The following is a 21,568-nucleotide window of genomic DNA, read 5'->3' as shown; positions in this document are numbered from 1 at the left end:
GTACCACTAAGTGTGGCCCCACACCCATCCCCCCATTAAATTATCTATAGCTACAATTAATTAAATGTACTAAAAGTTAACAGAAACTCAGACTGCATAACCTGATTATTTCCTAACACTTTACTACTAACTACTCTCAGAATTATTTCCCTCCAATCTGTCTGTGGGATAGACATGCTGCATGTTATTGTACTTTTTCTCATCTCTTCAACACAAAATTCAGCAACATCATATTGGTGGCTTGAAATTATCCAAAATGGGAATATTTATACCATAGAAATCATAAAATGCTAAAATCAGGGCTTGGTTTAGTTTTGTGGGTTAGCTAGACTTGAAGATTGATGGAGAAATGTTAATAAGACAGATTATATTTAAAAGCCTGTGGTGTCTACAAATAATACGTTGTGAATAGCACAAAAATTGAGAAAATATTCTTTTGGTATTTGAAAACTATTATCGGCTCAGCAAAGCAGTCGTTTACATCATTGACAAATAAATGGGGTTCCGACATGCCTTCCTTGTTTCTCGTTCATAGTACTTGTGGATGTAAAAGAAAATATCAGCCAATGTTCATGTCAGAACTGCACCCATTCACCGATCATGTCCTTAGGTTGAATATAGATAGATTCAAGAGTTCAACAAAAATCCACAAAAGCTCTCTCTGAGAATCGACTAGTTATATGAAGTGTGCAATAGGCAGAACTTAATATTTCACTATCTGTGAATTGTATGGCAGAGCTCCTTTCTATTGGGAAACACTTTATCAAACTTAAAGCTGGTTGTTAAACCAGTATCACACTTGGTTTCTCCTACACCAAAGAAGAGGACTGAGCATAAAAGGTCAGTGAGTTCTAATCAATTATATTTATAATTTTCGGAAACAAAGTCATCAGAAGAAAACTGAATTTTGGGAAACCTTATGAGAATCGAGCAAAAGGAATTTCACAATTCATCTAGTCCTACTCTTGAAAGGACACTTGGAGATTGCTAAGTAGCAAACTTTAGGGAGTTGATTTTTGCTGGAAGAACAAATGTTTCATCAAATCTCACCGATAAATCCAGTTTCTCAACCTCTGCACTATTCTGGACCACATTATTTCTCTCTCCCTCTCTCTCTCACTCTGTGTGTGTTTGTGTAGGGATGTCTTGTGTATTGAAGAGCATCCCAAGGCTTTCTACCCACAAGATGCCAGAGGCACCTTCCTTCTGTAGCAAATAAACCCTGAAAACTTCAACCCTGAGGAGTAAAACTACCCTTGGTTGAACTGAAATATGACTTGAACTCCATGCAGTTTAGTAAATAACTATGATCACCTGATGTGTGATGCAGTATGCCAGGCACCTGGGATACAAAATTGAATAAAATAAAAAGATTTGCTCTCATGATGCCAATCTACATGGTTTTGATAATGCACTGAGTTGTTTTCTCAACTGTGAGATCATAAGCTCTGCAAGAACAGAAAGTATGACTAATTTCTCTCTAGGCCTCCAACACAAAGTGGCCCATCTATCCTCAGTGTTGTGGTAGTTGGTCTGAGCACACTGTCTACATGGACAGCCCCATAACTTTGCCCAATATTGCTCTCCATCATTTTCCTTTCTCTAGAGTTCTCAGGATCTCTTTCTCTTGGAAATCTTTCTGACATAATTCTTTGGCTGTGTGAGTTTTCCATCAATCGGCAACAAGTTATTAAAAACATGACCATTTAAGACCATCTCACTGTTTTTTCCTGTCTGAGATCCAGGCACTTGATATTCTACACTCAGATTCTGAAATGAAGGTGTCTTCATTCTAATCTGGAGCTTAAGAATTTTCTTTCAAGTACTTTCAAGAAGTTTGTCACATATCCATGAATCTGGCTATCCACCAGGAATGGCATTCAGTTATGGAAGGCCACTTTAATCCCTGTCACAGAGACAGTTCTATCTTCAAAGCCAGAAACGGACAATGTCTTCCACACCCAAATCCCCCTCATGTTTTACATAGCTCTGATTTTTCTCTCCTTCACCATGAAAGAACTTCTCTCCTGTAAGGACTCACATGATTCAGTCAGATTCACTGAGAATAATATCCCTTTTGCAGTCAATAATGGCCACAACATAACTGGATCCTGATGCAAAGGAAAAAAGGGAAGTTTTGTTTCTCTTAAACCGTAGAAACATGTCTTGCCATGACTTGGGTCCCTGACCCCTCAAGTATTAAACAAGGCTGTGATCCTTGAAAATCATTTTGGAATTCTTCCATTTGAACTCCTACATCAAACTCCAAACTCCAAATCACTTTCAATCTCCCAGCTCTCTTAAAATTTAGACCTAGGTTTGATGACACCATTTAACAATAGCAGCTTACTTTTATTGAGTTATTTCCAAAAATTATGCCCCAAGCTCCAACACATAGTTTTGTATTTACTTTTCAAAACAGCCATATGAAGTAGATGTCATATTTATTCTCAGCACTTAGCTTTCCCTCTGGCTAAAACTCTTCCAAGTGCATTTCATTCCATTACTCCTTTCTACCCTCCACTCAATTGCCACCTCCTCGGAGAAGTCTTCCCTGGTGATTCTATCTAAAAATAGCTTATAATAGTATTCCAGTTACAAGTGAAAAAAGAATGATAGAATTAGAAAATCATCATTTGGAACCAGCATATGAGTAATTGATTCAGGCAAGAGTCATCAATGGAGGCTAAAGCCAATGGGAAAATTTTTGATGAGTAGCAAGATAATTACTTAGGCTCCAAGTATCTCCTGATGAAAGCCTTAATCGTTATAAAAGAAAAAAATTCACATTTTTATTATAGAGAAAACTGGCAGACATTACGTTAACTAAATGGTCAGAGTTAATATCACCAATAATAGGATAAATCAACCAGGTGTGCCTTCTAATATGAGGCCCTGAGAGAGGCACATTACTTCGATGTTTTCCTGCCTTACCAGATGTGCCCAAATTGAGGGTTCGTGCTACAAAATTACTAGCCTGTACACTTCAAAAAGGTCAAGACCTAGGAAAGCTGATACGATTGCCGATTAGAGATTAAAGATGTGTGAGAACTAAATGAAAATGTGATTCTACATGGATCCTGAAGCAAAAATAATAGAAAGATTTTTTAAATATAAAAGATATTATTGATACAACTGTTAAAATTTTAATAAGTTCTGCATAACAGATAATAGTATTAAGTTAATTTCCCAATTTTGATCATTGTACTGTGACTGTGTAAAGAAAGTGTTCTGACTCTTTGAAAATACACATTAAGTATTTAGAGAAAAAGGGACATCCTATCAGCAATTTACTGTCACCTGGTTCCAAAAATAAAAAATAGAAAAATTTTAATGGTGACGTCAACTTGATAAAACAGGCAACCTAAGAGAAAACATACTAAGACCTGTGCTATTTTGCAACTTTTCTGTATGTTTCAAAGTATTTCAAAAGTTACCAAATATAATAATATCTCAACGATCCACTCTTTATCCCTCTGCCTTGCACCCTTTATCCTCCCTAATTATAACATGCATTTGTTTACCTGTGAAAATGACCATCTGAAGTAGGTACCATTGTATTTCTCCCAGCCTGGAATGTTCTTTTTCCCCAGTTCTTTGTAGGCTACTCCCTCATTTCCTTCTAGTGACTACTCATGTCATTGTAGTGCAACAATGTCAATTTTATCCTTCTCTAGACTAAATTCCATGAAAGCATAGACTTTAGGGGGCTTCTTGAGGGGGGGTATTGGCACACCCATTTGTGTGCTCATGACTTACTACTGGCTTGGTACACAGGGATTACACCTGGGCATGCTTGGGGAACCATATGTGTTGCCAGAGATTGAACCCAGGTTGCCCGTGTGCAAGACAAGCATCTTACAACTATACTGTCTCTCCAGCCCAGGATTTCTTTTTGCCAATTACTTGTTCTCATTGTTTAAGTAGGATTTCAATAGATGTTAAATAGAACATCTTTATTTTTGAGAATAAACTTAGGGAAGATTGTTGGTTTTGAATCCAGGCTCTGAATTCAGACAAAATTATTCTATGACTGCTAAAACTTCCATATTCTACTGACTCCATTTTTCCAAGAAGACCCCTTATCTGTGCTGACTTCTTTCCCCTTCCTAATGAAATGAACCTTGAAACTCACATATATTAAACATCATATGCAAGTGATGGACTGCCACTTCAATGACTAAGCTGGTAACTCTAAGCTACATCTTCTAGCTTATTAGTGGATGCTTGCTGTCACCTTTTCCTTGACTTCTTGTTTGCTTCCATGTCATGAGGTACTGTGTGGAGAGACCCACATGACAAGAAACTGAGAGATATTTTTAGTCAATAGCCTGTAAGGAACTGAATCTTTCCAACAAATATATGAGTTCCTATTTGTATGTGCCTCCACCCCAGTTGAGCCTTCTGTTGAGACTATAGCAGCCCAAGTAGACACTGGAATTGCATTCTATGAAAGAACTGAAACAGAGGACCCAGCTAAATCATGCCCAAGATCCATATCTGTATAAACAATGCTTGGTCCTTTAAAGCCATTGTGTTTTGTAATAATTTGTTATGCATCAATAAAAAAACTAATACAAACCTCTGTATCTCTACAGTGATGTCCCACTATTATACAAATATTTTGTATTATATTTATTTGCATCTCCCATTACCCACACCTTAAGCTCTTTATGGGCACATGCTGTGACTTGTTTGTTATTTATGACTCATGAAACAGTGCCTGCTTTCTTGTTGAAGCTCAATAACTGATCATCAAATATTATTAAGAAATTCCTCTTTCAAAATAAATTACAGCAGGTTTATCCATTAACCTATAAATCTGATCAGATCTAAGGACCCTGGTAACTGAGCTTTGAATTTGAAAATTTCCAAAGCAAAGCTTGAACTATAGATACTTAGCCATCGCCCTGCCTGCTATGAAGCCCCATCTGGGTGGCCAGCTGGCCCCCTAGGTGACATCTTTATCTTAACTCCTTCAACATCATAATTCTTAAAACTAATGTTTATAACACTAAACCACATGAGAGGACAAAGTGACCTGTCTATGCACCTGTTCCAATTAATATACTTTTAATCTTCCCAAGGAAAACCATTTCCTCTATTTCTTTACACCACACAAAGATTTAGCCATAAAATTTTGGCTTAGAGTAATCACATCCTGAATCAATGGCTTCTTTTTTGAGTTAGATGGGGGAAAAAAAGAAAGGTCCTTCTAACATGTTCATTTTAATTTTAAAAATGCTATTTTAAATGGTAGGGAGCCTTTTAATTCTCTACTCTAGGTTATAAAAAAATAATAGATAGGCAGAAATGTGTTATTAAAGCTATTTTTCTTGGCGTTCTGGTAATTTAATAAACTGCTGAAGCTAAGCCTCGAGACTTTATGATGCAGCAAGAAGACGGCTTGTCTCTTGATTAATAGTTTCTGATCATCCCCCATCCAACCCCCCTGCTTCATGGGGTGATTCCTGAAGGACAGTGGGTAATTTCTGAGGAATGGAGATTTGGGAAAATATCAGGCAAAAATGTCTTTTCCAAGAACATCTCCACATTCTTGTCTAAGACTCAAGGTGTCAGTAAGTTGATTGGGATAAGCCTCAGAAGAACTCCAGAGATGGTCACTTCCATAATGGATAACTTCAGAGGGTTTTTCCAACCTGGAATATTTTCCCTGTTGCAGTTATTCGAGAGAGTCTAAGTCTGGCAAAGCTGCCACAAAATACAACCCTGTGATATAAGCAAAAGACCATTCTGACATTTCTAGAAGTGGAGAAGTTCAAAATCAAGGTGTCATAAACATCTGTTTGTTCTTCTCTTGCTGTCGTCACAAAGCCTCTTCTTTGAGTACATGTGGGAAGAGTGCAAGCTTTTATCTTGTAACAGCATAAGGGTCTCACCCTTAGAACCTCACCTACTCTGATTACTTTCCAGAGACTTCCTCTCTGGGAGGGAGAGGAGGGAAGGACTCCCTACCTTCAGATCTGAGGATGGCACAATCTCCAGTCTAGAACTCTGGGTGTTCCAATTATCAGGCATGTATTACCTGACTTAAACCCACTCTTGATGATTCTGAAATGCTACATACCACTGAACTGCATTGCCTACTGGTTCTCCGTAAAGCTCTGTCAGTAAAGGGCACTAGAGGGAGATATAAGTCTGGAGGAGAAAGGCAGGACTGGTTCATTCCTTGGTTTCCAATTCTGATTGGAATCACCCCAAGAAAACTCTCATATTAGAAGCAGTTTGTTTCCAATTTTCCATGTGTCCAACACTTTCAGATCTCCCACTTCCATGCCTCCTTAGAATACCAATACCACTAATAGATTAGTACCACCTCCTTAGAGGTATCTTACTCCATAGACCTTCTGCTCTGAGCCTAGAGACCCTGACACTAGCCCAACAATCCCTGTTTCCCATGCCTGGATTTCTAATTTCAGTCCCTCCTCCAGGGTTCTTCCTCCAGGCTACTGAATTTCAACATTTCTACTTTCTTGTTTATAGATGGTGGATGCTTTCTTTAATTGCTGTTTCTGTTATCCTAAGGATTTTCTTTTCCTTTTCCATGATAGAGTAAGCAATTACTAGCTTATATGAAATTCTGCTCAGATAACTGAAGCGGTTCTATCTTCTTCCTGGGCTATGACTAGAGACTTGGACTACTCATTTAACAGAAAAATATAAGCCCCCAAAATGTAGATCAGCCACTCCTGCATTCACCAAGTCTATTCCTCTTCTTATAAAGAATTAGCCAATATGTAAAAAAAGTAAAGTAAAGGCCCTCCCGTTGATCATCGATTTGCTCAAGCGGGCCCAGTAACGTCTCCATTGGAGACTTTGTTGTTACTATGTCTGGCATATCGAATACTCTCGGTAGCTTGCCGGGCTCTCCGATAGGGGCGGAGGAATCAAACTCGGGTCAGTCATGTTGGCTGCGTGCAGGGCAGACGCCCTACCCGCTGTGCTATCGCTCCAGCCCTAGCCAATATGTATCAATCATAAAGCTGACACCACTAAGACAACTGTTTGGTACCTTCTCCTTTGGTAATAGCTAAGCAGTATTATTATGGAAAGAAAATATTCCTTGAAAAGTTCTCTTTCTTTAGAGACAGTTAGCTCTGTGAGGGCAAAGAATAGGATTTCTCAACCATGGAACTCAGTCCCAACCCAATGCATGAGTCAATGGAGGCTTTCAACAAAAATATACCAAGCCAGTGTTTTTTGACATTTTTGTTTTTGGACCAACACCTGTCTGCAGAGTCAGGGTTGAAAAACTATTATATATACTACCTGGTGAATGAATAAACAGAAGGACAAATGGGTAAAAAGAGGAATGAATGGATAAATGGATGAGATATGAAAGAGCAATGGGTGGATAGGTGGCAGGATGTTACCTTAAGATTATCAATAAGTCATGAAGGAAGTTGGTTTTTAAGTACACCAATTAAGATTAGGTTTGCCAATATGTGTAAAGGAAACCTGATCCATCAGTGGTTTTAAAGGTGTCTAATGACACTTAGAGCTCAGAGTCAGGCACTCTAGGGAAGGGTTGGTTTCCCGTGATCATCCACCAACTTCCTCACATAACACAAACCTCTAGCCATCTTTCTCTCTCTGTCACTCCATCTCCCCCCTTCTTCCCCTACATTCCTCCCCCAGTCTCCCTCTCTTTCTGTCTGTCTGTCTGTCTGCCTCTCTCTCTCTCTCTGACACACACACACACACACACACACACACACAAACACACACTTCTGCTCAAACCTCATTTGGTCAGAATGAAGTCATGTTCTTGTGTCCAAATACAAATATGAAAAAGTTTAGTTCTTAAACCAAAGAAAAGGAGGTGGAGGATACAGATTGGCAGCGACATCTCTGTTACGTGTCAGAACAATAAACAAAGAACTGAAATACTCATATAACTCCTTTTCTTTTTTTCTTTTTCATTTTTTTCATAATTTTATTTATTTTTTCTTCTTATACTTATTTATTGAATCACTGTGGGAAAAGTTACAAAGCTTTCAGGTTTAAGTCTCGGTCATACAATGATCAAACACCTTTCCCTTCAGCAGTACTCATTTTTCACCACCAAGAACTCCAATATACCCCTCCTCCACCCCTCCCAATGCCTGTGAGGCAGATGATTTCTACTGAACTTTTCTCTACATTGATTACATTCATTATTTTGGCAAAAGATGCACCATTATTGTTTAGAATTCCCCCCCAAACAATCAGAATTTCTGAAAAAGCATTGTGAAATACTTTGTTTCCTATAGCTGGTTATGAGACTCATATGATGATTTTGGATTTCTGCAAAGAGCCAGATAATTACGAGATGGTTTCTGTGCATCTGATGTTATGGCTGTGTCAGAGAGCCACTAGTGGGGGCAACTCGTGACCTCGGTAGGGTGTGAAGGACGAGCCGGTACTGCCCCCCTTCCCATGAGACTGCAGTTGCCCCGTAACCACTGGCTCATACCTGACTTTCCTATAAGCTCTGAGATGGCAGCCACCTTGTATGCGGTTCAGATTCATTTCTGCCAAAAGCTGCTGGGTTTTGGGATTTGTTTCTGAGTCTCTGGGATCATGGCCGTTAATCAGCTTATCAGGAGCCAGAGAGGCCGTCTGTAGGCAGCGACTCGGGGTCTCGTTGGGATGGGGAGGAAAGGGCCGGTTCCACCTCCATCTGGTGAGGCCCTGTGTGTCTCGTCACTACAGGCCCAAACCTGACTGTCCAGTGGTCTCTGGAGGATGGCGGTCACTGGGTTGTCAGGGGGAACAGGCCAAGGCACAAAACCTATCCCCACCTGGAGTAGCCCAGCGCCAGTAACCTACTGCAGGAACAGGACATATTTCTGCCAAAAGCCTTTGGGTTCCGAGATTTGTTTCTGAGTCTCTGGGATGATGTCCATTAAGCAGTTCGATTAGTAACCAGAGAGGCCAGGCTTCCAATTATATAGCTGAGCCATAGGTGGTTTGTGGGTGTGTCTCCCACATACCTAACTTTTGGCCGCTTACTTTCTTGGTAAACTTTGCCCCAAGTTTTTGGGGTCTGGCCAAAGGCACAGCAGCAATTTTGGGGTATCTGAAAGTCTGACGGTGCCATCAGGCTGCTGATGTACTTGCCTCACAGGTACAGATTGACCTGTTGGCTGCTCCTTTTCTTGGGCTGCCTTCTTCCCAGCTCTCACCCCTGCCTCCCTTTTATATGATAATGGTGGAATCTTGGAAAGTGAATTATAGGTCTCAGTTACCTGAAAATTTAATTGTAATTAACCATCTAAAAAGAGAGTTTCACAAGGGCCAGGACCAATGGTTTACAGTTGGAAGTCAGCCTCAGAGGTTGGGGAAAGGGCAATTGGGATAGAGAAGGGACCATTTTGACAATGATGGTTGGAAGGGATCATTCTGGATGAGGGATATGTGCTGAAAATGGGTAAAGGACCAAACATGATGGCCTCTTAGTATCTGTATTTCATCAGATCTTGAAAGGAGAGAGAGAGAGAGAGAGAGAGAGAGAGAGAGAGAGAGAGAGAGAGAGAGAGAGAGAGAAGTGCCTGCCATAGAGGCAGTCTGGAGGTGGGGGTGGGGGAAGAGTTGGAACATTTTATGACTGAAAGCTGATCATGAAAACTTTGTAACTGTATCTTAGCACTGTAGCACTGTCCTCCCTTGTTCATCAATTTGCTTGAGTGGGCACCAGTAACATCTCTATTGTGAGACTTGTTGCTGTTTTTGGCATATCGAATATACCACAGTGAACTGTATCTGACAGTGATTCAATTAAAATATTTTTGGTAATAAAATAAAAGAATTTCATCAAAATTCATTCACTCTGGGGTGTGTTACTAGAAGCAGGAAAGTGCTAGCAATTATTTCGAATCACTTATGACCATGTCATAAGAAACTTAAGCACTCTGACTTGAATTTCTGTGTATGTTATATAAAGACACAGATAACAATTATTATGGACATTACATTATAAGTAAATACAGACAGCTCCTTGTCATCCCATATATGCTCAGTGGGCTGGAGCGATAGCACAGTGGGTAGGGCGTTCGCCTTACAAGCGGCCAACATGGCCGACCCGAGTTCGATTCCTCCGCCCCTCTCGGAGAGCCCGGCAAGCTACCGAGAGTGTTCGATATGCCAGACACAGTAACAACAAAAAAACATGTTACTTCTTAACTTCTTAACTTTCACAAAAACATGCTACTTCTTAACTTGGAGACTTCAACTTTTCACAGACTGGTTTGAAGATTTGCAAGTATGTTTGGGGGAAGCAGACAGGGGATATAACTTGAAAATCCTCAAGTTGGTGACAATAAGCTGCAGAAAGAAGAAACAATCTTCCCTGTCTGGCTGTGGTGGGTGCAATGCTGTTTACTTCCATTATCTTCCCAGTAACTATGATGTCAAGTTAAAGATGCCTGGGTGCAGAAGGGGACACCTTGTCTGTCATGACCATTGTTGCTTCCCTAAGAATCTGTGCACAAAATGCATGGTGTGGAATATCATTTGGGAGGAACCAGAGAAGAGCAGAGAGTTTTTGATCCCTCTCCAGATTGTACCATCCTGAATTGAAGCACCCCTGTCCCCATGACTCCCTGGCAGTTTTCAGAATTTCTTGAATTTCTATGTTGCAAAGATATGGGGCATTCGCTCCAGCCCTCCCTTAACTAAGTTTCCTCCGAAAGCTTCCCTTAGGGGAAACCTTCACAGAGGCTTCTGAAAATCCAGTTCTGAACTATCCAGGAGCATGGGCTTAGTCAATAGGTGCTTGCTATGTCAAAATGCAGCTCAGTGCAATTCAATAAGCATGTCTGCTACTGTTGTGCAGGCATCATCTAAGATGCTGTACTCCATGCAATTTCTTTTTTAAAGTAAATTCTTATTTTCTATAAAATAATCCATGTATATGGGTTAAAAGCCTAAAAGAGCTGCTAACAAACTTGTAAGCAAGGCAACTATCCCCATATTCCTTACAAACTCATCCCATTTTTCATAAGCAAGTCTTTGTCACTTTATTTGGGGAGTTACCTCTAAATTTCTAGATAATTATGGAACTTCCTCTCTTGAGCCATCTATTTCAGATATTACCTACTGACTTTATTATGATAAATGGGAATTTGGGCTCTATTCACATCCCTCTTTCCACCTCCATCCTCCCACTATAGTTATAACACAATTTTGGATTAAATCCATATTTGAGCTTTCTATTACTATGAACCATGCAAATGTTTTTCACTGTAGGGTGATACCCATTACTCCATTTTTAAATTTGAATTTATAACTAACTCTCTCCACCCTCACCCACTGCTATAATAACAACTTCAAATACAATTTTCCACACCATCTACTCTCTTGAAATAAACTATTCTTTCTTTCCTCTAGGAAAAAGGGACCCCTAACCCACACCACATCACCCATACACTTCTCTCTGTAGTTGCTCTCTTCAAGTTTTCTGTCTGGACTAGGGGTGGGTGTAGCTTTCCAGTTCCAACTCAGGGTTCTTGTATTAAAAGTCCCTTTTTGGTTACACAGGGAGTCTCCTCAACCCCTCCCCCAAGGAGAGTCCATTCTTTCCCCCCCCCCCCCCCATTTCCTGGATTCCAAGTCTTCTGGGTTGGTTATCCACCTGTCTTAGGAAAGCACATTTTCCCACATCCTCCCCAGATTCCAGACAAAGATTCAGGAGGTAAATGTTTTGGGACTTTGTCAATATGAAAACATTTTCATTTGACCTGCAACTTATGAGAATTGTATTGGAGTTCTGGGCTGAACATCATTTCCACACAGAGGTCTGTTCCATGACCTTCCAACTCCCCAAGTTCCTGTTGAGAAGTCTAATGCCCTTGAGACTCTGAAACACTTGCCTGGCAGTGTTTTTTGAAAAAACAGTCCCTTGCCTTCATCCCCTCATATTCTAAAATTTCACATGGAATGCCATTTCACAGAGAGCTTTGTCACTTGTCTGCCTGTTGGTGAAAGCTATTGACATTGGCCATGAATGCATATTTTACTTAATCTCTATTTTATCTCTGGTCTCTCCTCTCACAGAACTCTTAAGCATCATCTATAAATTATTCTAGAGAAAATATCTTCCATCTCCTATAGAACTGTGTGGGCCCCCCTTTTAGAGGCCAGAATGGGAGTTACTTCTTATATCAAGCCTTTTTTAATCTTTCTTGCCCCACTTTCTAAGGTACCTTCTCAGATCCTCAAGGCAATGGGAAAACACTTTGCTTCTTGTTGATGAAGAAGCAAAAGTGACTTCTGAAAAAGTCACTTTTATGTGATCTTTCCTGGCCTGCTGAGGTTATTTCTGACCTTCCATCCTATTTCTGCCTTTGTCAATAGTGTGTATTATTCCTGGTTGCACCTGTTCTTACTGAGAATGAGATACATTTACTTGTTCTCGTAATTTGGGGATAAACTTCAAGGAGGTCTGGAATATCTTATTAAAATCATAGTGAAACCACACTTCTACATCAGTCGGTCAACATTGAACTGGCATCAAATTTGAACCCTCACAACTATGAGCATTAGCATTTGTAGAACTCAGGTTCAGACACCTTTAAGTTCTCTGCTCAGAGTTGAAAAGTGACTAGAAATCCAAGTCTGGCCAAGAGTCAAGCCCTTTCATTTACTCTTTTCTCCAAACACTAGGGGAGAAGAGAGTATGGCAAACTACCATCCAGTCTGGGTTAATAGCTTGGAGTGCAGTGTGGAGAAGTAATTCATCTTGCTGACCTAGGAATAGAGGCTTAAGGACTCAGGGGGAACTCAAGATTGAGGACTTATGAGGCTGATGATGGTGTCATACCATGAAGGTATGAGAAATAGTCTATCCCAAGACATCAACACACCTGCCCTTAGCCTCTCATTATGGTCTGGACTAGGGTCCCAAATGTTCCCCATACCTGGCTCTCATCTAAGCCAGATTGGGAAAGACCCCTAGACCAGTCACAGAGCAACTAAGCTGAAAGTGTTGAGCCATCTTGTATGTACAGAATTCTTTTCTGAGAACGTAACTGTTAATTTCACCAGTGGGAGTTTTTCAAAGGATGACACCTGGGTTTCACTTTATAGGCTGGTCCCAATCAGTCCTGGGTTCCTGGACAACCACAGGGAGAATATTTCTGTGATCTTGTCCAGGCTCATGGGAGCCACCCATTGGTGTGGCCCATTGTAGCATGGGACAGTTAAAGCACGTGTGCGGTCACCAGCCCAAATTATCTCCTTTCCTCTCCCATGATAAGTGTCCTCCCTAAATGTGACCATGATGCAGTTGGTCCAGTTGCATACAAAGGCAGTGCACTGGGCACCGTGTTGCTTTTGACTTCTAGATTGGCTTTGTAGTGCAATCACTGATACAGTCTGTCACATTTTGACTTGTTTTTGGAATTGATTTCCAGGCCACATTTTCCCACCTTGTGTCTGAGAGAGACTTTCCCATCAAATGAAGAGGACGGAGGAGAGCACTATTCTTCCACACTGATTCCAGAGGCCCTCCACTGGGCCTGGAGAAAGGAGTGGCCTCCTAAGGGGCGTAAAGCCCTCAAGTTCCTGGTCCCCAGGGACCCAGAGTTACAGAGCAACATTAAAAGGACTCCTGTGGTCAGAGAAAACATTGTTTCCCCGGAGAAAATGAGCAGTAAAGATGACATAGATCATAAAAGCAAAAAGGCACACTCCATTTCTAGCAGTTCATACTTTTATCATAAAATACAAACTTTCTAAGATATAGTGTCTTACTTCTATTTTACCAACAACAACAAAAACAAAAATCACTCATGGTAGCTAAATACAGGTAACATATGTAGTTGAGCAAGCAAGTATGACTACGAGGGGTGTGTGTGTTTGTGTGTGTGTATGTGTGTTTGTGTGTGTGTGTGTAAGAGGGGCCTGTGTGTGAAGGGTGCTGTGTGTGTGTCAGTGTTGGCTAATACATGAGACTGGTCTTGCTGTTTTCTGTCTGTGACCTGGCTGGAACCTTGGCTTTCCAAACTTCAAACCAAGTTGTCGCAGAATTCAGAATTCCAGAGCCCTTAGCCCTTATTCAAGGGTTAAGGTAATAGGAGGTAGGAGAGTAGGAGATCTAAAAATTGATGCCATTCCCACTGGAGGGAAAGTAGGGGCTGTTCATCAGGGGCCCTCCGGATGTTGAGCCGAATCTGAGAGAGAAAGAAGGTGGACATCATGATGAGATTCCTGATGTGAGCGGGGGTATTAGAAAAAATAATGTATTAATTTTGTGGCTGTCAAAGACTATGAAGATCATGACAGGCTTGGGGGCTAAAAGCTTTAGTGTAATATAAAATCTTTGACTCTGGGAAAATCAAATATTAAATTGATACAACTCGATGACAATAAAGAGTTTCTTCTGCCACTTACTCTCAGGTCAGGAAGCCCCCAGGGCCCCTAGGATCACTCTGCTAGACAGCACTCTCCCCACCTTCCCCCGTTCTTATCACAGAGAGGGAGCCCTCTTTGAATTTGGGAACCTTACCTGGGGACTGGGATTACTCTACCTGCTTTAGGATCAGGACCAGGTGTGGCCCTCAGGAAGTTCCACATCATCAGAGAACTAGGGGCCGTGGTTCAGAGTAAGATGTGATCACAAGCAATTCCCCCTCTCCCACTTCTCAGCATCCAGCTTAGATTTTTCAATATCAATTTTACTCATAAGCACTGACTGGGAAACCCTTGAGTGCCGGAACTTTGCTAGATTGAAGGGAAGGAAGAGCCAAGAAGAACCAAGTTCTCCCCCTATGGGGGGCGGGGGGTAGGGATGGTGGGCCACATCTGGCATTACTCAGGGCTTGTCTTGTCTCTGTACTCAGTGGTCATGCTTGATGGGGCTCGGGAGACCATACTGAGTGTGGAGGATTGAACCTGTTTCAACCAGGTACAAGGAAAGTGCCTTATCCTCTCTACTGTCTTTCTGCCCCTTAACTTCTCCCTCTAAAGGTGAATATATACATTCCTGCTTTTTATCCCTGGAATTCACTTATTCGTACTTGAAAGAGAAAATGCAAAAGCCATCTCTTCTGTGAAGACTTCCCTAACCTCTCCCAATGGAATCACTTATTTGTATTCCTGTGATACCATTGCAATTTTACCACCCATCTGCTAGAACACTGGGAAAGAATGGGAGCAAGGTACAATATAAATGACAGCAGTGCAAATGACTAGCTTTAGTCTAATCCAGAGATTTCCCAGACACTTTTCAGTTGGGCAGTTGCATATATTACAGAAGCAGCTCATGTTCACTGCACCCACTTGTGAATCGATGAAACAAAGAAAGGGGGTGGGGAAGGGAAGCAGCAATGAAAACAACCAACCCATTAATTCATGATTCCTCCACTGGCATACTATCTGTCACTCACACGGAGTGTCCACCCAAAAGGTGAGATTTGGGTTATGTCGAATTCCTTTCAGTGGAGATAAATTCCATGAAGATAGGAACATCATCCAAATTGTTCACCTTTGTTCACCTAGTGCTCAGGCTGGGACCTGGCACGTGGTCAGTGCTGAATAAGAAACTAATATGAGTGGCGAAGGCCACCTATTTTTCAACAGATTGGAAAAGAATTCATTAAAAATGGTGCTTTCAATCCATTCAAAAGGATATATGCACATCATTATTCATTGCAGCACTTAGCACAATAGCTAAGATATGGAATCAACCTAGGTGTCCAATGACAAATGACTAGATTATAAAGATGTGCTATGTATGCACAATGGAATACTACGCAGCTGCAAGGAATGATGAAGTAAATGCAATCCACTGAAACTTGGATAGAACTAGAGGATATCCTGTGAAGTGAAGTAAGCCAGAAGGAGGAGGACAAACACAGGATAATTTCACTTATGTGCGATACATAAAATAACTAGATGAGGGGATGCAAAGTATTCAAGGGAGGGCTGCCTAGATCACCTCTGACCCCAGAGTATAGGGAGGGGAAGGAAACAAACTGAGAGGGAGAAATCAGAAAAGGCAAACAGGAATAACGGGGTGAGAGAAGCAGGTACCAAGACCCTTGGGCTCATCAGTGGTATAGAGGAGTGGTATAATTCTATATCCAAACCATAAAGTCAATAACACTGACAAGAGGAGATTCACACTACAAAACCCAAACTTAAAAATGTGCCTGTTGGAAAGCTCTCTGGGAGATGGGAGGGAACCTAGGAATCCTGGTGAAAGGAAGTTGATAATGGTAAAGGAATTCATACTAGAACAATGTGTGTCTAAAACTCAACCATAAATAACTCAATTTTAAGTGTTATTTTCACATTGGGAGACTCTGGAGCCCACGCTGGTCTAAAGGCACTAAACCCATATTTCTGTATTTGATCATTGTCGGGGACAAAAGGCTTGTGGCACACTTCACTGTCTCTGCCACATCCCACACGTGTGCCTGGCATGACCTGCAGAGAGCTGGCACTAGAGATGCCATGTGGATTAGAATTGCCCCTGAACGCTTTCTGGAGAAAGTGGGGAGCCTGATGCCTTCTGAGCACGAACATGGGAAATAGCTCCTAGTATAGTATTTCCCGTGAAGTTCCTTCTATGCCCCTTTTAACTCACACTTACTATCCTCTGGGAGATACAGTGTATAGTTAAGTCTACCATGATGGATGTGTGTGGCCTGATTTGGCAGGGGATAGGGAGCATATCCCTGCTTCCTCCCTGAGAACTCGGGGCCACCAACTTCTTCTCCCAGTTCATGCAGTAGTTGCTTCTGACCCTCCTTGGCCCCCAGAGTCATTGCTCCAGGAAGGCATCCGCTAGACCTTGTTTAATCCTGCACCCTGCTGTCCACAGGTGCCCCACCATGCTCAGTGCCCCTGTGACCATCCTATGGTGCCTGGGTTTTTCTTTCATTGCTCCAGTGTCCCTAATTTCCAGCAGCCATTTCTCTATCAGCTCCCTGCATCTATGCTCTGTTTCCTGATCCGCCCCACTAATGTTCCTGCTCAGGGCCATTTGGCTTCCTCAACTTCTTCCCAAGATCTCTACATATTGGAACCCAGAGTTCAATCCCTGAGTCTCTTCTTCTCTCTGTGTAGTTGCAAGCCTGCACACTACAATTGCATCCTTTCCTTTAAATACCAGATACGTGCTAATGACCCCCAAGTTCACACTACCAGGGTTCAGGAAGAGAGAGAGAATGGAATAAAGGTCTAAAGAAGAAATAAGGAAAGGTGGGAGAGAAGAAATGAAAAGAAGGAAAGAGAAAGACAAGCAGGTGTTGGAGTTCATGTACAAATAATGCCATCGCCCATCCTCTTGAACTTCAGTCAGGCGCTGTGGGAAGTTAAATGATCTGAGAATCCCAACAGTTAAGAAGTCTCTTCGTTTCCCCAAACAAACCTGGTTCAATAAATCCCATTTTAAGCAAGCAGCCCCTTTACCAGTTAGGGGAAATGCTGAATGGAGAACTTGGGGGCACCTGCTGGACACTGCAAGAAAGGTTTCTCCAATGGGTGATGGGTGAGGAGCTCTGGGCCCAATCCTGTAAACTGGGTTTCTCCACCACAGGCCCTACACCCTCTAGGTGTACCCGGCAGCCAGGACTCTTGGGAAGGATTCGGTCCCACCCACCTCTGGGAGCACCCTCATGGGGTGAAGATTGGGAGAGGGGAATGATCTCTGCATGGTCTGCAATCAGTTGGACACACTGCCAGCAGGCAGACTCTGTGGGTCTCACAGCTGAACTGTAGAACCGGAGCTGGCTGCTGATTGCTTGGCACCCCCACTCCCGGCTGTTTGGGGCACTCTGTGGGAAAGCAGGAGTGGCTGTGATAAGCAGGAAGGCCTTCCCCAAAGGCTGACAGTGGAAGGTTCGAGACATTAGACTGGCAAAGAGCAGGCGCAGCAAGGTGGGAAGGAACTGGAAGGAGGTGACCTGTCTGAGTCCTCCCATAGGCCCAGCCAGTGGATACAGGCACATGTGTCACGTTCCAAGTCCGGCCCTGCCATCCCTGCACCCCTACTGCAGGCCCCAGCTCTGAAATAGGCCCTCCAAGGGGGCCTCTAGCTCTGGACCTACCTCCATGCATACCCCATCAGGACCCACCCAGCTTCAGGACATGGCAAAGGTTAGTAGGACCCAGGTACTGTAAAGTCCCCTCTGGCTCCACAGGTTGCAGGCTGAGGACTCACCCATAGGCCTGGGGGAACAGGTACTGTGGCCCATCACCTGCCATGGGTGAAGGGTCTCGCGGGTTGGTGGGCAGCTTGGGAGGCGTCCTCTGTGGGTACGGGTAGTTGGGCTGCACAAAGGGGATGTAGCTCAACAGGGGGGTGTAGGAGGAGCGGAAAATCTGCTGTCCAGTCTGCTGCGCACCGTAGGGCGTCACCTGAGGCTCAGAGAGGAGACAGGGGTGGGTTTCAGCCCAGGCTTTCCGCCTCCAAACATCACCCTAACTCTGCCCCACTTCCACCCTCACCCCAAACCCGTCTAGCACTGTGGGGCACCCAGACAGCAGCCTATGTGGATGGGGAAAGCCCAGGGCTCTGCAAGGACACGTGAGACCAGAAAATTAACTTATCAGAATCTCAGTTTCTTCATCTGAAAAATGGGCCAAAACTAGCTCCATGAGTTGGGACTTGAGTAGGTAGATGAAAGCAGAGTTGACTGGCACCTAGTAAATTGCTGGCACATATTCCTTTTTCCATGATGTCCCTGTCTCATGCCATTTGTCCCCACCAATAACCATTCCCCAAATCCCTCACTCAATTGTTGTATTTTGCATTCTCGGGGGGGGGGGGTAAGAGGAGGGGGAGCTGTTACTTACTCATCCCTTGGAATAAATGAAGCAGTTCTAAGTCCAAGGCAGCTCTACTGAGGGCCAAGGATGCAGTGCAGTGGGAGGGCCTTTGCCTGGCATGTGTGAGACTCTGGGTTCCATCCCCAGCATGGCACATAGCAAGGCAACTCTGTATAGCAGTGTCCATGTACAGGTGGAAGATGCCCCATCCCCACTGCCCTGCCAAGCACAGACCTGAGTTCTTGGAATGTAGCTAATGTGAATCTGAATGCTTCATTTTACTTACTTGCATTGACTTAAAATTAGTGCCACTGCAGTATTGGACAGAATGAGGAAAAGAGAAAGGGAGGAGGGGGATTCTGCTCAAAGCCTAGAGAAAACAAGGTCCTCTGTGGAGTTCCGAAACTGCCTGGGTGAGACACCCATCAAGAGCTCAGGTTCTTGGGGTCAGGAAGATAACTCAAAAGTCTGGGCTCCTGTGTGCATGTGGAAGCATTTGGGCTTGTGCCCCAAATCTATATGATTACCTGAGCATGCTAGGTTTGGTCTCTAAAGAAAAAAAAAGTTAAAAAAATGAAAGCTCCGATTCCAGCTTTCTTGGTCCTAACCAGGCAGGGACCCCTTCTTATCTCATTTCTTAAGACAGAGCTCAATCCGCCAGGAGTCACAGCACACACAAGTTAAATGAATGAGTGCAGGGGAAAAAGAGGGTAGATGCAGAGGCAGGTAGCAGTGAGCATCAAGGCACTGTATCGTGCCTCACCTCTGCCAGAACAAGCCAAAAAACCTTCTCCCTGTGCAGCTGATGTGTGTCCTGTGTGATGAAGGGATTCACCATCAAAACTGAGGTCTGGTAGGGGCTGGAGGGTTCACCTTTCATACAGCTGGCCCAGGTTTGATGGTCCCCTAGGCCCCACCAGGAATGATCCCTGAGCTCAGAGCCAGGAGTAAAAACCCTGAGCACCCCCAGGTGTGGCAACATGACAACCCAAACTTTGGAACATTCCTGATTTGCCCCTTAATAATGCAGTAACCCCCTGGTTAGACATATAGGACCTCAGCATACTGGCTGGGGGTCCCCACACGCTGAGATAACAAGCTTAAGACCAAAAAGCACTCGGAGCTCTATAGAGCACCCAGGACGTTCACATGCCAGGGAAGACACTGGTCTATAAGGCAGAAAACACCCCAGGTTTTCAGTGAGTCTCCCCAGGTTGAGGACACCCATACAAAGGAGAAGATGCCCATTTTGGAGCATAGCCAACTTTCACTCAGAAAACATGTCTCTACTGGCACACATTCAAAATAACAAAAGCAACCAATGCTGGAGTGGATATTGGGGAAAAGGGTTGCTCTTTCACTTTTGGTGGGAATGCCAACTGGTCCAGCCTTTCTGGAAAACAATATGGGTATTCCTTCAAAAACTAGAAATTGAGCTTCCGTATGACACTGCAATACCACTTCTGGGAATATATCCTCAGGGTTCAAAAAAGCACAGTAGAAATGACATCTGCACTTGTATGTTCATTGCAGTACTGTTCACAATCTGGAAACAACCTGAGTGCCAGAGAACAGATGACTGGTTAAATAAACTTTGCGCCTTCTCCAGATGGAATCCCAGTGACCATGAGCTTCTACAAGCATGGCTCTGGCATACTAGTACAAGGACTATTTTCTGAACCACAATGGGGCCATCCCGGCTCCCAGGCAACCTCTGATTCCAGAAGTCACGCCCACAACCCACCCCCAGCGCCATCTTACAGCACACAGCAGCAAAGAAGAAAACCATCTTGAGGGCCCCACAGCTACTGGAGAATTCTCCGGGCCCCATACAGAGCCAATATCACCAGGAGGTCCCAGGTGGGGTAGGTGCTCTCTCCCTGCCTTCTCCAGATGGAATCCCAGTGACCATGAACTTCTACAAGCATGGCTCTGGCATGCGGGTACCAGGACTATTTTCTGAACCACATGGCTGCCATGTGCGGTTCCTAACATTTCCTGATATGCAAAGTGATCAATGGAAAGTAAATGATCTAGCATTTGTTCCTGAAAATCAGGCTTGAATGGTGGTGGGGAAATCTGAGCAAAAGATAATGCCCAACCAAAATACATCTTGACTGTGTATTTAACTACGGTGCTATGCCGCCCTGGGAGGGAAGGGTGTCTGTCCCTCCACCTGTCCCCCTTTGTGGGAGTGGCATGGTGGCCTGCATCTTTTAGAGCCTAATCAACAGCCAGGTATGAGACTGCATTGACGAGGCATGTGGGGCTTCATGGGATGAGGGTGAAATTGGCCCTGCTCCCTGCCATGACAATGCTCCGGATTGCCACCCTGAAATGCCTCCTCCGTCTTCTGACCGACGATGACCCCAAAGGCACACATACCAATCTCAGAACCCAGGGGCTTCTGGAAGTAATCCTTCTATTTATTATTAAAATATCAGAAATCCAAATTCGTGTGACCACGAATGTGACCACATGACATCATATGCTCTTCATAATCAGCAATAGAAAACAAATATTCTAATGATGTCTTTGTGGCAGGTCTGAATGTTGAGGAAAAATTCCAAATAACAATGTTGGGTGTTTTGTCATAATATTGAATTTGATCAACGTAGAGAGAGAGAGTAAAGTGGAAACCCCCTAAACAGGTAGGGGGTGGGCAGGAGGGGGGGTATACTGGGGTTCCTGGTGGTGGAAAATGGTGAAGGGATGGGTGTTTGATCATTGTATGACTGAAACTCAAACATGAAAGCTTTGTAACTGTATCTCATGGTGAGTCGATTAAAAA

At 43.2% G+C, this 21,568-nt stretch overlaps 1 protein-coding gene across 1 annotated transcript in view; it reads right to left on the bottom strand.

The window, feature by feature from the left end:
• Positions 1-14,098: 14,098 nt before the first annotated feature.
• The window catches only part of CUNH1orf94 (chromosome unknown C1orf94 homolog), a 37,220-nt gene continuing 29,750 nt past the window's right edge, over positions 14,099-21,568 (bottom strand). The window contains exons 6-7 of the mRNA XM_056123721.1: positions 18,170-18,366; positions 14,099-14,174 (exon numbers count right to left, since the gene is read on the bottom strand). Coding sequence (XP_055979696.1) covers positions 14,099-14,174; positions 18,170-18,366 — 273 coding nt within the window. The remainder of the gene's footprint in view (positions 14,175-18,169; positions 18,367-21,568) is intronic.

This window comes from Sorex fumeus, unplaced genomic scaffold (assembly GCF_029834395.1).
Source record: "Sorex fumeus unplaced genomic scaffold, SorFum_2.1 ptg000047l, whole genome shotgun sequence".
Classification (NCBI taxonomy): Eukaryota; Metazoa; Chordata; class Mammalia; order Eulipotyphla; family Soricidae; genus Sorex; species Sorex fumeus.
The sequence above is the reverse complement of the archived record's forward strand: the minus strand, read 5'-3'. Positions and strand labels throughout refer to the sequence as shown.